At 46.1% G+C, this 17,009-nt stretch overlaps 1 protein-coding gene across 1 annotated transcript in view; it reads right to left on the reverse strand.

Annotated features, from left to right (window-relative positions):
• The window catches only part of LOC142575034 (neprilysin-1-like), a 622,756-nt gene that overhangs the window by 115,549 nt on the left and 490,198 nt on the right, over positions 1 to 17,009 (reverse strand). Inside the window, exon 15 of the mRNA XM_075684001.1 lies at positions 4,149 to 4,200. Coding sequence (XP_075540116.1) covers positions 4,149 to 4,200 — 52 coding nt within the window. The remainder of the gene's footprint in view (positions 1 to 4,148; positions 4,201 to 17,009) is intronic.

Consider the following 17,009-nt stretch of genomic DNA (forward strand, 5'->3'; position numbering starts at 1 on the left):
CGCGGATACCGCGATTCTTGCCACTGTCTTTTGTCCCTTTTCGCGCGCTAAAAAACCTCAGTTATGGAATACCAACACGCCCTAACCTACGCTCTTTATTCTTCTCTGAGCAATTATTTGCGGTCCACAAATACACAAATACGTAACGCCCAGCCAAGTTTTTTTTCCCACTTATTGTACCTGATAACCACACATGCTCTTAACATTACGAATTTACTGGTTTCCATTTGGCTGCCTGATGGATGAGCATTCACACTCCCCTCCCTCTCGTTCTGACTTAGTTCTGTTGCACCCTTCCCAAAGAAAATTCTGAATCACTGGCGGCTCTTCCGAGTATCTAAGGTGCGTTTCTGTAACCGCATACGCCCCTACTTGTTCTCTATTTAACTGCTCCTCAATCTCTGCCCACTTTTCTTCTGCCGCCCTGCATAGTTATGCAGCTTATTGCATGGCGAGCTCTCTTTCTTGCTTTCCTCCTTTTTCTTTTATCGACGGTGATGCTCTTCTGAGGTTCCCCTAGCGGACCTTCTTCATTACTACCTACTCTGGCATCCTGAGCGCCCGCGGGCCCCCTAAAAAAGAAACAGCGCGACCACCAAGTCGCCAGCCCACTTCTCGCGCCAGCCTGGAATTGAAGTGGATCCCGTCTCGTTTAAAACCGCCATACCTTCTCACTTACCTGTTTACTTCGACAACCTCGAAGCCTTTCTCTCGGCTCATTTTCCATATTGCCTGATTAGCAGCCACTACGACCCTTTGTACGTGACTGTCACGCGCAAGTCGTCCACCCCCTTCGCCAAACACTGGGCTAGTCCTGTCCCTTTCTTGTTTAGGACGTCATTTAGCCCACCTGTTACTATGACAAGGTTGCGCATGTGGGCATTTTCCGCGAGCTTTTCTTTTGCTCGCTCCATGACAAAACCCAGTACCCGCCCTGGAAATGTCCCTACCGCCACTCTTTTATCGCCTTTCACACTCTCCAAAATTGCTTCTGAGCACGTAGCCAGGTTTGAGTTGAAGCGATAATCACCCTTTCAGTCTCTCCCTGCTTCCCTTTGTCCTTTTCCACATGATTCGGACTCGACAATAGGCATTGTCCCCCGTGCTCCTGCTTTTTCCGCGTGGCGGCTTCAAGGTAGGTGCCGCTCTTTACAGCTAACCCTTTACCACGTTGCACGCATACAACGTACTTTGCTAGCGCTCCTTTTCCTAGCACTCCCACATGCATGGATGGATGGATGGATGGATGCTATGAGCATCCCCTTTAGAACGGGGTGGTCGGTGCCAGCATGTTTACAGGAGGTATTAAGAGACGTGGATTAGGAAGAATTGGCGATAAGAGTTAATGGAGAATACCTTAGTAACTCGCGATTCGCTGATGATATTGCCTTACTTAGTAACTCAGGGGACCAACTGCAATGCATGCTCGCTGACCTGGAGAGGCAAAGCAGAAGAGTGGGTCTAAAATTAATCTGCAGAAAACTAAAGTAATGTTTAACAGTCTCGGAAGAGAGCGGCAGTGGACGATAGGTAGCGAGGCACTAGAAGTGGTAAGGGAATACATCTACTTAGGACAAGCAGTGACTACGGATCCGGATCATGACACTGAACTAATAAGAATAAAAATGGGATGGGGTGCGTTTGGCAGGCATTCTCAGATCATGAACAGCCGGTTGCCATTATCCCTCAATAGAAAAGTGTGTAACAGCTGTGTCTTACCAGTACTCACCTACGGGGCAGAAACCTGGAGGCTTACGAAAAGCGTTCTACCTAATTTGAGGACAACCCAACGAGCTGTGGAAAGAAGAATGATGGGTGTAACGTGAAGGCATCAGGAAGAGAGCACATTGGGTGAGGGAACGAACGCATGTTAATGACATCTTAGTTGAAATCAAGAAAAAGAAGTGGGAATGGGAAGGGCATGTAATGAGGAGGGAAGATAACCGGTGGTAATTAAGCGTTACAGACTGGATTCCAAGAGAATGGAAGCGTAGCAGGGGGCAGCAGAAAGTTAGGTGGGCGGATGAGATTAAGAAGTTTGCAGGGACAACATGGCCACAATTAGTACATGACCCAGGTAGTTGGAGAAGTTTGGGAGAGGCCTTTGCCCTGCAGTCGGCGTAACCAGGCTGATGATGATGATAGTGGTGGGTTGCACCACCAAGCTCTTGCTAATATACTGCCAAATGTCCTACCTAGGTCAAACAATATAAAAACACTATGAAGTCCCATAACCAAATTTTCTGATCCCCTATTGCGAACTGTGCTTTTGTACGTCTCCATTTTTTTGTCGTGTCCCTACTTTTATTCCACCAATCCTTCCCACCATGACTTGTAGGACGCCACCTCGTGGACGCATAGCACATTCGCCATTATACTTGGCTGCTAGATACGGGCCGCCGAGCGCCTACTGCCGCTGCGCCTTGCCAGGAATCGCCCGCCATCGCAATCACATTCCATGCTATTGGACACGGCCAGCCGAGCGACACCAGGCTGCCGGCTGTCGGTGCTTGGTGCCAGGAATTACTCGACCTCGCAGTGCGCACCACTGTTCGTCGTCAATATGTGCACGTGTGGTTTGTCGCGTTCACGTCCCGCTAGGTGTGCGTGCCCTTGGACTAGTTTCCCGAGCATGGACCGTACTCTCGTGCGTAGAGTGGATGGCGGGTGAGGGGGTAAATGGTAGCCCAGAAATGAAAGGGCCCTTTTTCCCCCGCCAGAAGAAGAGAGCAGAAAAGCAGTAGCACGGAGTTCTGAGAGTGAGTGAGTGAAAAAAATTTATTCGGTCCACAATAGACGCGAGTAACTCAGCGTCGCCTGGCTAGGCCCACTCGGGGACCATCAGATGAAACCTGACGGCCCTCTCGCGGGCCCTCTAGACTGCGAGGTCTGAGAAAATTTCCGAAGATTTTTCAAGCGCGGCGCACGATTTATTGCCATCTCATGTTTCTTTTCGTATTTATTTTTCTTCTTGACCCAATGCCGGGAAGAAATGCAAAATAAACAAAGCTAATTGTTCCTTCGCCAAGTGTCAGCACTCTTCAGCACGCAACATCATTCCTTGCCGGACAGCATTGGAGGTTTCGGGACACCTGCCTGACAGAGAGACCTACAGGGCGTCCCGGCGGAAACTTCCAACCTCTGAAATTAAACAAGGCAAATGCGCGCATGGCATGCGACTATGTGAAGACGAGGCCTGCGTACTTAGGCTGCTGTCGCGTGGCCGGGTGCGCGGCATCTTATGGTGTGTGAGTAAAACGTGCTATGCTAATCGTGTTTTGGCTGTCCTGCTTCATACTACTGATGAGACACAGCAAGCTGTGTTCACAGACTACACAAGACGAAACTACAAAACACGGCTTGAGAACAATACAATTGAATAATACAAAACAACTGGACAACATCACAAAGCTACGCAACACGACCATACAACAGAACTGAACAACTGAAGGAGCCTGCAAAAGAGGACAAAAACATGGCACCATCTGAAGAATAAAGATTTTTTGTATCATCGTTGAACAGGACAAGAAGAACAGACAAGATAATCCTAAGTGTAAAAGAAAATTTGCATAGTTGGTGTTTTCCAAGGTATTTCAGCTAGCATCAAGAATACGTTTAGCCAGAACAGCAGTGCATGCAGCTGGACTTCAACAGTCTCGGTACTCAAGCGTAGCGCCGTTGATTGCGTTGAAGTTTTCCGTGCTATATATATAAGCCTGCTTTATTTATAAGCCGTGCTATATATAATATTTATAAGCCGTGCTATATATAAGCCTGCTATATTTATAAGCCGTGCTATATAAAGCCTGCTTTTGGGCTAGTAGGCAACACATCTTACATAATTAAAGAAAGCGCACATAGGCACACTCGCAACCAGCGCTGCGTGTGGAGGACGTATCTAGTGCGCCTGCGTGCGTGCGTGATTGCGAGTATGCATATTGGCACTCTTCCAATCATCTAACCTTTGTCTTGGTTCTGGTCACTCGTTTTAGCGACATTCAAAAGAGGTCAGCCATCGCCGCTTCCAAACAAAGTTCCAAAACACCTTGTTCCGCTATAACAAAACTGTACATCCATCCGTTAGCAATGCAGTCAAAATGCACAATAGTGCTGTAAAAATTCTTTAGTGGCAGCCCTCGTACACTTACAGAGTGTCATCGTTGTAGAAGAACGGCTCGTGGAAGAGGCTCAAGGGCAGCTCTAAAAAAAAACGAAGATAGTAAGCACCTCACATGAGTCATTTGCAAAACTACGAGTAGCACGTTATTGGGATCTCACAGCAAGCAATTTGAAAAACCGAAACTTCAATTTTGTTACTGTGAAACATGTTGTTCAGGCAATCCTTGTGAGTATATGTTTTACCGCGCAGAGCGTACTTGACGCATCATAGCAACAAATGTCTCCAATTGAGATTACGTGACATCAATCGCAACCAGGGTGAGCGAATATCCGAAGATCACCGCACTCATTGCAAAACTTATTAGAGAGATTTAGATTAGGGGCACAAGGCGTTGGGGGGCCCTGGCGTTTGGGGCCACGGTACTGCGCATGCGCGGACACCAACGTAGGGGTTTGTGCATGTGCAGTAACATGACCCCAAGTTCTGGGTACGTGAACAGCGGAGCGCACTGCCGAAGCAAAAGTGAAGGTATAGTGCGCGCCGTCCTGTTATCACCATTCACAGGCAAACACATCCGGATTAGCCGTACCGCACGATCCCCCTGTAGTGAGCTACTTTGGCTTCTGTTCTGGTTCTTACGCTTGCATGGGAGATAAAAAAAATAGAACAGAAGCTAAAATATTGCACTTTACGGCTGGTATTGTCGCACAGTTCGCCGGAACCATAAGTGCTATCGGCGCGAACAGCGATGCGCATTGGGCATTTAGCACCGCCATCATTAGCGATAGATTAGCTCCTGTGGTTTGCCGCCTGTGCGCCACACTCATTCTTTAAATCGGCCGACTTGCACATTGCGGTATCTCTAGCAGCCGCGACGGTGGCCAGCGTGGGCGCGCCGAGGGCGTTAGCCTTTTTTATTCCCAAGCGAGCGAAATGTGGCCAAACCGGATGTGTACGCCTGTCAATCAATAGTGGTGACCCGGACGGCGCGCACTTCACCTTCAGTTATATGCTTGGGCCACGCACTTCGCTGTTCACGTTCCCTTTTGACGCTGACGGTATATTGTTTAAGTGCTGAATGAGGTATGACTAACTAGTGAAGGGGCAGCATATTGGCCACCCAGGCCTTTTTGCATGGCTATTGTTACCTCATGCGCCCTCTGATTGGCCAAACAGGCAATCAGTGACTGGAAACATGCAAGAGCGCGTTTGCATCCTCGTGTGCTGGTGACCAGAAAAATCTTGCTTCATGTCAGAATATTGTGATTACGTTTGTTTTATTATGTGTCATTTTTGTGCTGTTTTTCTTTTGTGTTCACTTCGAAATGCACACATGAACCGACTAGGGCTACACTATACAAATAATAATAATAATATTTGGGGTTTTACGTGCCAAAACCACTTTCTGATTATGAGGCACGCCGTAGTGGAGGACTCTGGAAATTTTGACCACCTGGGGTTCTTTAACGTGCACCTAAATCTAAGCACACCGGTGTTTTCGCATTTCGCCCCCATCGAAATGCGGCCGCCGTGGCCGGGATTCGATCCCGCGACCTCGTGCTCGGCAGCCCAACACCATAGCCACTGAGCAACCACGGCGGGTTACACTATACAAACGGCGTGACCACCACCACAATCAGGCGGCTGCTTTGCCCCGGCAGCGCATGTGGCATCAGCATCAGTATAGTGCTTACGCTTCAGCTTAGATATGTTTGCGTAAATTGTTTTTATTCTCTGTTCGTATACAAAGTTTTGCATTATAAAACAGTTACCGTGTGTATATTGATGTGTATCTACTCGTTGTTCCGTATTTTCATCTGATTATCATATATTCTGTAATTGTATTTTTCGCGTATCACTGTTGCTGTTTATGTAAGATTGTCTGTTTACCAGGTACAGGAGGCGACAATTCAGTCTGACTATGGAACCTCCTTTCGTGTATGTATACTTGTAAAGTATCTTGTTAAATAATAAAATTGATTTATTTATTCATGTATGCATGTGCTACCACGTCTCGTATCTTTATATATGTACTTGTTTTATCAGCTGCACTTGCACCTACACTGTAAACCGCGCTGTGGACCTCGTCAAGCTCATGTGGTGGCTTAGATAGCAGCGCTTTTTATGGTTATTTCGTGTGATTTTTTAATGCAGCTTCTATGTCCGCACAGAGTTTATGAATCAATGAATGCTCCGCGGCAAAGTAGTGGCAGCGAGCACACCTCTATTCTGCATAATAATACTGTTATGGGGATGTTCGTAGTATAGACAGACTGTATTCACAATATATTTAGAAGCAGAGTCAATGTGGCAAGATGGCTGACCAGCAACAACAGGCAGCAGCCAGCGCCTCGCGATCCCCTTCCTTTATCTTTTATCCTTCTGTAACAGGACCCTCGGGTGCTGAAGCGCTGTTCCGGCGCATGTTAGGCGGAGAACTGCGAGCGAAGTAGGGCTTCAGCCGCGAAACGTGCATGCTGTCAACAGGCGTCGCACTTGAGAATGGATCAAAGTGCAACGGCGAGATCTCGTAATTGAAGACGTCAACTTGATGTAGGACTTCATAAGACCCTGTCCCGCGAGAGGGAAGCTTCTGGGACAAGCCAACCCGACGACATGGTGACCAAAGGAGCACCTAACCACCTTGGGCGAACTTAATATCGCGATAGCACCGGTCAAACGCGGTTATTGTATATGCTGCGAGGCAAATAAACGAAACCGCGCGACTTGACGAGCCATGTGAGCGCTTCACGGGCGTACTCAGTTGCAACACGTGGCACAGAAAGTAGCATGGTGTCAAAAGGCAATGTAGGGTCGCGAATATAGACAAGATGAAAGGGTGAATATCCGGCGGTGTCATGTCGGAATCACTTATACGCGAATGTCCCTTAGGCCAGCGTGGCATCCTAGTCGCGGTGATTCTTTCAGACGTACATACGTACACCCTTGAGCAATAGTATATGGACCACAGAGTCGCCGAAAAAGCAGAATTTCTTCGTAATTAACACGCATAAACGGAAACTGACGAGTGCACTAGAAAATCCGTAATGCCAAGTTTGGACTGCAATCTTTACATTCAAGTTGCATTCGCAGACTCAGGATAAAATTAGTTTCATCGCGCAATCCCTGGTCCGTATACTTTTGCTCACGAGTGTACGTATACGCGAAGACGTACTTCGACAGAATCTCTGTGAGTGTTCGGTTGAGAGGTTTCGCAACCCCGTTCGTTTGTGCGAGCTAGGCGGTGGGCAGCTCGTGCTCAGTGCCCATGATAAAACCAGTTTATGATGTAGTTTAAATAATATTCTTGCATGGTGCGGGTGCTGGGGAATGACACTAAACACAGATAAAAGCGTACTACTGCGAATGACACATAAGAAATCACCCCAGCTTTATACATATAAGTTAGGTTCATCACCTCTTCGTGAAGTCACTAGCTATAAATACCTAGGAGTGACCCTTAACAATTCACTATCATGGAATGATCACATAACTAACACTTGCGCTTCAGCCTTCAGAAAACTATGCCTGCTGAGACACAAACTTAAGAAAGCCCCACCTAACGTTAAAATGCTATGCTACATCTCCCTAATTAGACCTAAGCTCGAATATGCTTGCATAGTTTGGGATCCATACACAAAAACTAATATCAATAGTCTTGAGAGAATTCAGAGAAAAGCGGTCAGATTTATATTTAACAAATTTTCCAGATGTGATTCTCCAACCGAATTTATGAAAATTAACAACCTTGAACCACTCGAACTTAGAAGAAAAAAACAGAGACTTGAATTCCTTAAACTACTTCACACTAACAATTTATCCCTTGACCCATCTGAACATTTATCGCAGTTATCGACCAGAACTACACGCCACCGCAGACATGATGCATTAACCCCTTACTTTGCAAGAACAAACACATATAAGTTTTCTTTTTTTCCTCGAACAGTAACCGAATGAAATTGTATAAATTGAATCTACTTCCTAATCTTGTTTTTCATTGTTCTGTATAAATAAAATAAAAAAAAACAAGAGCGGAGGAGGTCGTCGACGACTCTGGACAAGAACGAGCAGCCGAGGTGTAAGTAACTGTCGAGGTGCATGGTGGTGGAGAATGTCGTCATGGAGGAGAAAATCGGCGACAACAATTGTGCAACTAGTAGGCGCTTCCTTTTTTATCGAGTAGCGTGTCGCGTAATCAGTAGCGACGGCAGTCCACTTATTCTCTCTAGTTTTTGTCGGAAAAGGGTCATGCAAGTCAAGGCGAACGCCGAAAAACGGTTCAGAGGGAACTTAATTAAATCGAGACGTCCGATACGTGGCAGGGGACGTTTTTTCCCGGCGCTGACACAATTTGCAAGTTGAGACATCACGACGCACCGAGCGGTAGAGACCCGGCCAGAAGAACCGCCGTCGTACGTGGCGTAACAAATCTTATCGCGCCGTACGATAACACTTCTTAGGCGGTGAAATGTGGTCCCCAGATAAAGATAACCAGGTACACGTCTCAAAAAGCATCGTGGCGATGCTACAAACAGGAGAGCGAAAAAGAAAAAGGACACTTAGTAAGCACTATCAAAACAACAAGTAAACAAAGTCCAAACTATTACAGTAAAAAAAAGGAAAGTTCAAAGTTGAGCTATGCAAAGTTCCAAAGATAGTAGGCGCTGGTAGAGCGGCTTAACTCGCACAACATGGACTATTTCAAGTCGTGAGCGGCGCCCTTGATAGCGAAATGCCGTCGGGCACCAACTCATATTCCAGTGCACCAATGTGTCGGATGATCTTGTAGGGTCCAGAATAGAGGCGTAAAGGCCTTTTGCGAAGTCCTCGTCAGTGTATTGGGGTCCAAACCCAAACACGGCCACCGGGTTGGTACTCGACGAAGCGTCGGCGGAGGTTGTAGTGTCGGCTGTCGGTCCTCTGCTGATTCTTGATCCGCAGGTGGGTGAGCTATCGTACTTCGGCGTGCTGGAGATAGGTAGCGACATCAAGATTCTCTTCACCGGTGATGTGCAGCAGCATGGCGTCGAGAGTCGTCGTCGGGTTCCTGCCGTACACCAGCTTGAACGGCGGGTTCTGTGTTATTTCTCGCGCCTCCGTGTTGTAAGCGAACGTTACGTATGGCAGGACGGCATCCCAGGTCTTCTGTTCGACGTCGATGTACATTGCCAGCAGGTCCGCGAGGGTCTCATTCAGGCGCTCCATAAGACCATTCGTCTGCAGGGGGTAGGCAGTTGTCCCCCTGTAGCTTGTCTGGCTGTATTGCCGAATAGCTTGGGTGAGCTCTCTGCTGTAAACTCTGTTCCTCAGTCAGTGATGAGGACTTCTTGGGCGCCATGTCGCAGCAAGATGTTCTCGACGACGAATTTAACCACTTCGGCTGCGCAGAGCTTTGTTTCAGCGAAGCGGGTGAGGTATATGTAGTCCGTCGCCACGACGATCTATTTATTTCGGGATATTGACGTCGGAAGGGGTCTCAACAAGTCCATCCCGATCTGCCTAAATGGTCGGCAAGGAGGCTCAATCGGCTGTAGTAATCGCGCTGGCCTTGTCGGTGGTGTCTTGCGTCGCTGACAGTCTCGGTATGTCTTGACGTAATGGGCGACGTCGGCGATCAGGGGTGACAAGTAATACTTTTCTTGTATCCTTGATAGCATCCAGGAGAATCCGAGGTGTCCAGTGGTCCGGGCATCATGTAGGGCGTGTAGTACTTCTGGACACAGCGCTGAGGGAACAACAAGAAGGTAGTTGGCGCGGACTGGTGAGTTCTTCTTTACGAGTAGGTTGTCTTGAAGCGAGAAAGCAGACAATCCTCGCTTAAATGCCCTAAAGACAACGTCATTGTGCCCTTCCAAATATTCGACGCTGCTTTTCAGTTCTGGGTCTCCTCGTTGTTGTTTAGCACAGTCTTCCGCTCCAAGGAAGGCGTCGTCATCCTCGTCATCTTGCGGCGGCGGGTCGCAATTTTTACAGTTGCTAGTAGGTACAGCAGGGTGGGGCGTTTCTCGCGGCGCTCGACGTTTCTGCGCAGGCGCGAGTAAGAGTGGCCGTGAGAAAATCTGGGAGCTTTTGCTCCTTAAATATGTGACTTTGCCTAGCACTACGGAGCAAGTTTCTTAGAGCGTTTTCTATGCGTATGTCTTCTAGACATGCCGACATAGCCGAGTAGGGTCGAGTTTGTTTATGCTCCGCCACTAGCTGCCCGCGCGCTGAGGCAGTGGGCATGGACGCCCCATTTGGTGATCGCTGTGTCTGAAGGAACAAGGTTCCGACTGGTGTTGTATAAGTCGCGGGTCGCTTTTTCGTCGCGACGATAGGTTGCATTTTTGCAAGCACTGCTTCAGGAGGGCACCTATGTAACCCCCAAACGGAGGCCTCAGGAGAGCGCCTGAGTTTATAATAAAGCAGGCGGCGCAGGATCCACAGGGCACCCAAGGGGTAGCGGGGGGGATCAAAGCTGGAAGCAAGGCAAGTGGGTTGGGGCGGTGGAGGCCGAACCGTGCCAGCCCCAATCGACGGACCAGTCCGCGTTCTAGCTTTGGTGCTCCCGTTGCCGCTTTGGTGTCTGGAAGGCACCGCCGATAATGCGAAATAATGACACGTTGTTACAATTAGTAAAAAACACAATGGAATAAATATAATTACGTCCAGCCGCCAACTTGAGACGCTCAGTTTAACACTAGCGCGCCCTGCGACTTCTGCCGGCACGCCTAGGGAAAGACGCATACAACACGCGCTAAGAAACTCCTCTGTAGTACCTAGGCAGGGTTATATATGCAAAAGCAAAAGTCGTCACATTTTCTCTCTCGCACCTGTACTTACTCGCGCACGAGCGCGAACGTCCTGCGTCTCCACAAGTGCCACGCGCCGCTGTACCTACTAGCAATTGTAAATACGCTGGGAGGTCAATGTGGGCGCGTGATAGGCAACCGGCATCAGAGTGTTTTCGTCCGGACTTGTAGGTTAGAGTGGTGTCATATTCTTGCACTCTGAGGCTCCACCGCGCCAGCCGTCCTTAAAGGTTCTTCATATTCGACAGCCAACACAACGCGTGATGGTCGCTGACGACTTTGAATGGTCTGCCATATAGGTAAGGGCGAAATTTTGCTGTAGCCCAAAAGATGACGAGGCATTCCTTTTCGCCCGTAGAATAATTGCCTTCCGTTGGCTAGTGACCGGCTAGCGCAAGCAGTCACTTGCTCAAGTCCGTATTTCCTCTGGACTAGGACGGCACCGAGGTGTAGGATACTGGCGTCAGTGTGGATTTCGGTATCGGCGTCCTCCTCGAAGTCTGCAAGTACCACCGGCTACTGAATGCGTCGTTTGAGTTCTTGAAATGCGGCGGCCTGTGGCGTTTCCCACTTGAATTTGACATCAAATTTAGTTAGATGTGTCAGCGGCTCAGCGATTCGTGAAAAGTCTTTGACAAAGCACCTGTAGTGGGCACACATACCAAGGAATCTACGCACTGCCCTCTTGTCGATAGGCAGCGGGAACTTTGCGATGGCAGCTGTCTTCTGTGGGTCGGAGTGGACTCCAGGGTTTGCTCATGACGTGGCCTAGGAACAGAAGCGCATCGTAACAAAGTCTCATCGCCCAATAAAGTTAGCTTCGCCATTCACAGTTTTGTTGCTGGGTCCCCGACCGTCTCTACCCAGCACCTCCACCGGATGTCAAGTGGTAGTGACGGCCGAGGACACAGCAACAAAGCTGTGAATGGCCAAGCTAACTTTATTGGGTGAACCTGTGAATAGAAAAACAGGCTACACTCAAAGCCCAACAGAAAGCGGCAAACACAGTCGGCGATCGACGAAAATCTGATGAGCGCGTCAAGTGCGTCGGCTTTTTTACATCAGCCATCGAAAGTTCCAGAGTAATCGCTGGTGCCCGCGTCTCTTCGAGAAAGTTCTACAGCATTCGCGTTGCACATGAAATCAGATTACACAAGGTTTCGTAAGCACAGACAGTGGATAAAACCATCGATAACATTCGAGAATCTTCCGATACATGCAGGCGGGTCCTGCGCTTTGCGATGACATTTGTTAGGCGGTGGAACGTGGTCGCCCGATAAGCGTAAGTACACAAGTACACGTGTCAGTATTACGTCATGACGAACCAACTAGTCCACCAGTACGTCTTAAGCAATTGATTACAAATATGACAGAAGTAAAAGGGATATGTACGTATGATAGTTACTTTACGCTGAGATGCGCAGATAAGTTCTCAAGAGGAGAATATTTGCACGAAAAAAACTACTAATTTATTTTGTTGAAAGGACACCCCATATAGGCGTGAATTCGCTTAATGCTTACTTTTATTGTTCGTGCTAAATATGTCCCTGCAAATAGAAGTAGTGTTACCTCATTCATGCCTTAAGTGATGACAGAGGTTTACGGGGACGCCCAAGGCAGCGATGCCCATGCACAAAGGCCCGGATTTTCAATCTGCTGCCCCTTGACTATTTATCCCTACCACTATCAGCATTTAAAAAATGTACAGCATGTGGTCAAAGAGCATACAGGCACGCTTTCTTTGTCAACGATGGTGACAAACAAGGATGATTGCCTTGCGATCGTTTCCTGCTATCAACATCATTTATGCGTGCGTTCGCTTTTATTCCTTTGCCTAGATAAAAAAGTCAGTGACCACTACCAAAATTAATGTTATTTGATTCAGTTGGGCATGTCCCAAGTATCATTCATATACTGACAGGCTAGCTAGATAGCGCACAGCCACATTAACAAAAGAGAGAAGTGCATAGGCTAACAAACAGGCGCACAGTACCCGTGTTTCATCACCAAGTAAACCAAGATTATCAAACGACTATAGAGATTTAGAGTAAGGGGACGCAAGCGTGGATGCTTCCTAGCACGTGAGGCACCAACGATTGCGTCCCCCTGATCTAAAGCTCTCTAATAAGCTTTGCAATAAGTGCAGTGATCTTGCATTCGAAATGGTTTACGTAGTAGGTGGTTTTACAATTGCCTTTCTTCACCAGTAACTGTTCAATCAGGTACATGACAATGAAATGCTGGCTCATATCGTGCGCAAGGCACAAGTAGGGGAGAACATTTGTCATGCCTTCTGTAACACCAATTCCAACATGCAGTAGATTGCAGGCGACGAATGCATGTTCATTGTGTCAGTGCAACTTGCACCAATCTCTAATGAAAGAACGGAATGTCTGCATTATAGACATTACTTCATTAGCACCATGTTAGGAGCCGCACAAGGAAGTAAGGGAATGTTTGTCGCCGTTTTTTACTTTCATAATCAACAGATAGTTTCGTGGGTGTAGGTATGTGACGACTGCATCATATGTTCTGTGTAAATCTGCAAAGTCAACGTGTTCTATCATCCAGACACTCCATAAATAATCAAACGAATGCAGATAACAGCATGAGCACTTTGGAACGGAACGCTGAAATTTCCAGTTAAGAAACCACAGTGACTCAGACTCTGCGCTGAAAATAAAATGAAAAAAAAAACATGCAGTGGCAAATCGGGTGCACATTGACGTGTACCATACCAATCCATATATAACAAGTAATAATTTACTCGTTCTGGTATTGCTTACAGTTGCACGAGCCTTACTACATATTCTCTGTGGAGTAAAACAATCTTGCAAGTCACAGCTACCTGTTCACTCTATTAAGATATATTAGCCCCCAGGCTCTCCTCTATTCCTTCGCGCTTGCTACAATAGCATGGCTGTGCTCAATCACCTCTTTCCATTCCACTGAAATTAACATGGCGTATATTTGTTAGCCAAATATGCTCTAAAGCATAACTGTTTATCATTCCTTAAGCCTCTGAGAAGTAAGGATGGACGTTCAGCCTTGCTATTGTGGAATTTCATAGGTTCTAACCCATCGTCATATTTCTAAACAAGCAATGATGAAATTATATAGTCAAGCCATACCATTAGTACAACTGAGGTATTGCTTCGCCAGGGAGTCTCACTGCCACCTCCCCAATTTCGTAAATACTTAGACATGTTTAAGTTAAATTCACAGCCTGTATTTTAACACGACAAGTAAACCAGATTAACCCAATAGCCCTTATATCATTATCTTAAGCACTTGAAATACTAACTAGCGCATGGCATGTAGTCATATTATATTCTGTTTTGTTTGGTGAATTGCACAAATCATTTTTGTCGCTCTTACGGCTTAGCCCATGCTGTTTTTCTTTATAATAATTGAACAACCTTACTTGGCGCATTGCTGTGAGAACTATAACTAGCTTTACAGTAGCGCTGCACATGTACCCTCAGATCACATCGTAAACATGCCTCTACAGACACTAGAGGCTGGCCACAATCATCATAACTTTGAAATATAGGTAAACAGGGTGCGATTTCATGTGTATCAAATAAAAGTCCGTGCCGTTGAGAGGCTGTGTATCTGTCTGCGATATAATTATCGATGTCTTATATATATAAATATATATATATATATATATATATATATATATATATATATATATATATATATATATATATATATATATATATATATATATATATATATATAAGAACAGGATGCACAAAACAACAAAATCAAAGCATATTTAGTGACAGCAAACAAGGACGGAATGGAGACGACACCACAATGCGTTATTGTTGGCTGGCGCTCAATATGCTTTCAGTTTACCAACACGCCCAACCAATGGCAACAGAATCAAGTTCTCCTGAAAAGCTTCTGTTCGCCACTATTATATGCCGCAAAGTAACACTTAAGAAAGCACAACTACGGCTTGCGTGCATCTTTGTGAATTGTATAAGAGGTAGGGATGGGCGAATGTTAATTTTTCTCAAACACAAATCGAACAAAATAGTAAGCATCAAATATTGAATAGTCATACAACGACGTACCTCGTTGTAGTAGCAGTATTTTTCATTATATTTAGGTATTACACCTTAACCAACTAGTGCACATGAAAGCTAGCTATTGGGGACAAACGATAAGTTATAATTGCAAGATTCCTAATTGTTATATTAAGAAAACTACATGAATTGTCTATCAACAACTTTAAAGCGTCGTTGCAAAGAAGCTTTCCAAGAAAGAATGGCTACTGTATGAAGAGCTTCCAAAAATGCGCAATAATTTATTTCCAAAGAAGATATGGAAGTAGTAGAAAAAAGAAAAAAACGTAATGAAGGACCTACGTATCGTGGACACATATAAAATAACTCGTAAGGAAAACCGCACATGCTTGTAGCAAAAAGGATAAATGTGTTAGATCAAGAGACGTGTGGTTGGCTTTTATGAAAAAAAAAAAACCTATGGGAAAGTTTTGTGCCAATATGGCTAGAAGATACTTTCGTCACCGTGCTTGCATTTGGCAGGCTATATGCGCTTGTTCACATGCAAGTACCTGTTAAATATTTGTTGTTAAAGAACTTCAACTTATATACTGACGCGAAAGCCTCCTGAGATCACGGAAAAAGAAGTCTTGTCATAGAGTATACATAAAATTAAGGACACCAAGGTACGATTTCTCACGTTACGCGAGTACACATGAAAGACTAGACTGCAAGACTTTTGCACAATCCATAAATAATTATGTCAATGCGCTTCCCATTTCATGTGGCAAAGTTGCATAGGCCAGATGGGAAGGGACATCTGTGATTCAGAGATGCTTCATTGTATCTGGGCACAAGTATAATACAGATGATCATTGTGGGAATAAAGAAATAACGAGCATTGATTCACACTATGTCATCGTGCCACTTGTATCTGAAAAGTGACTATTATTTCAAGTCCAGCTGGCAATTGGCACACTTGCATTTAGCAACACGTTTATGTGCACATATATGTGTACCCGATCTGTAATGAACCATTGCATTAAGTTATGACCATTGTCATGTCATTCCTGCAAGTAATTGTGGCTTTACACAATACGCCCATAAAACTTTTGATCAGCATCGTAGTACTTTTCCTTGAATGTGCGCACCGGCTTTCTGTCGCAACGCTAACTTCGTGTCCATGATAAGTACTGCTGTCAGTAAAATTGAGCTTCAGGTTGAATTTTCTAAACTTCTTTAATTCCAGCAAACCCAAATCAAAGTGTACGTTCTTGAGAACAAAAGTTATTTTCATCGTCTGATTTAAGGTTGGTTTCTGCATACAGTGAATTTTGGGATTTCTGTTGTGTACATCAACGTCAACCTGAAACAAAGGATGGCAAGCTAAACTTGCAGTCGTGATACTAGTTGCTACCGCTGCTGAGCACGAGGTCGCGGGATCGAATCCCGGCCACGGCGGCCGCATTTCGATGGAGGCGAAATGCGAAAACACCCGTGTGCTTAGATTTAGGTGCACGTTAAAGAACCCCAGGTGGTCGAAATTTCCGGAGTCCTCCACTACGGCGTGCCTCATAATCAGAAAGTGGTTTTGGCACGTAAAACCCCAAATATTATTATTATTATTACTAGTTGCTACCAGGGCCGGGTAAACCTATGCGCCACGGGCTTAGCCAGGAGGGACTTATGGGGCTTCAGCCTCTAGCCGAAATTTTTTCGTGCTGTCATGCACCGTCGGCCGAAACAACCCCTGGCATCGAAATCATTCTAGACTTTGTGTAGAATGTCTTTCGCACGCTGGAAAAGGGATTTCAGCGCGAGCATTGCGAACTCGTGCAGGATTTCGCGGCAACGCCCATGCACCGGGAGTCACAAAGCACAAAGCTTCAAAGGTGTTTTGATGACGAGCGGGCTCGTCGCGGCGTCTCGCGGAGGCCGCGGAATCTACCGAGTGCACGGATTTCAATTCGGAGACTTTATCGGTATGAAGTTCTCATATAAACTTTTGATGCGAAAGGCACATTGACATTTCTAAAGTCCTGCTTTACATTCTGAATTCCGGAATCTTGTGGGTTTAATGCT

This window comes from Dermacentor variabilis, chromosome 3 (assembly GCF_050947875.1).
Source record: "Dermacentor variabilis isolate Ectoservices chromosome 3, ASM5094787v1, whole genome shotgun sequence".
NCBI classification, from domain to species: Eukaryota; Metazoa; Arthropoda; class Arachnida; order Ixodida; family Ixodidae; genus Dermacentor; species Dermacentor variabilis.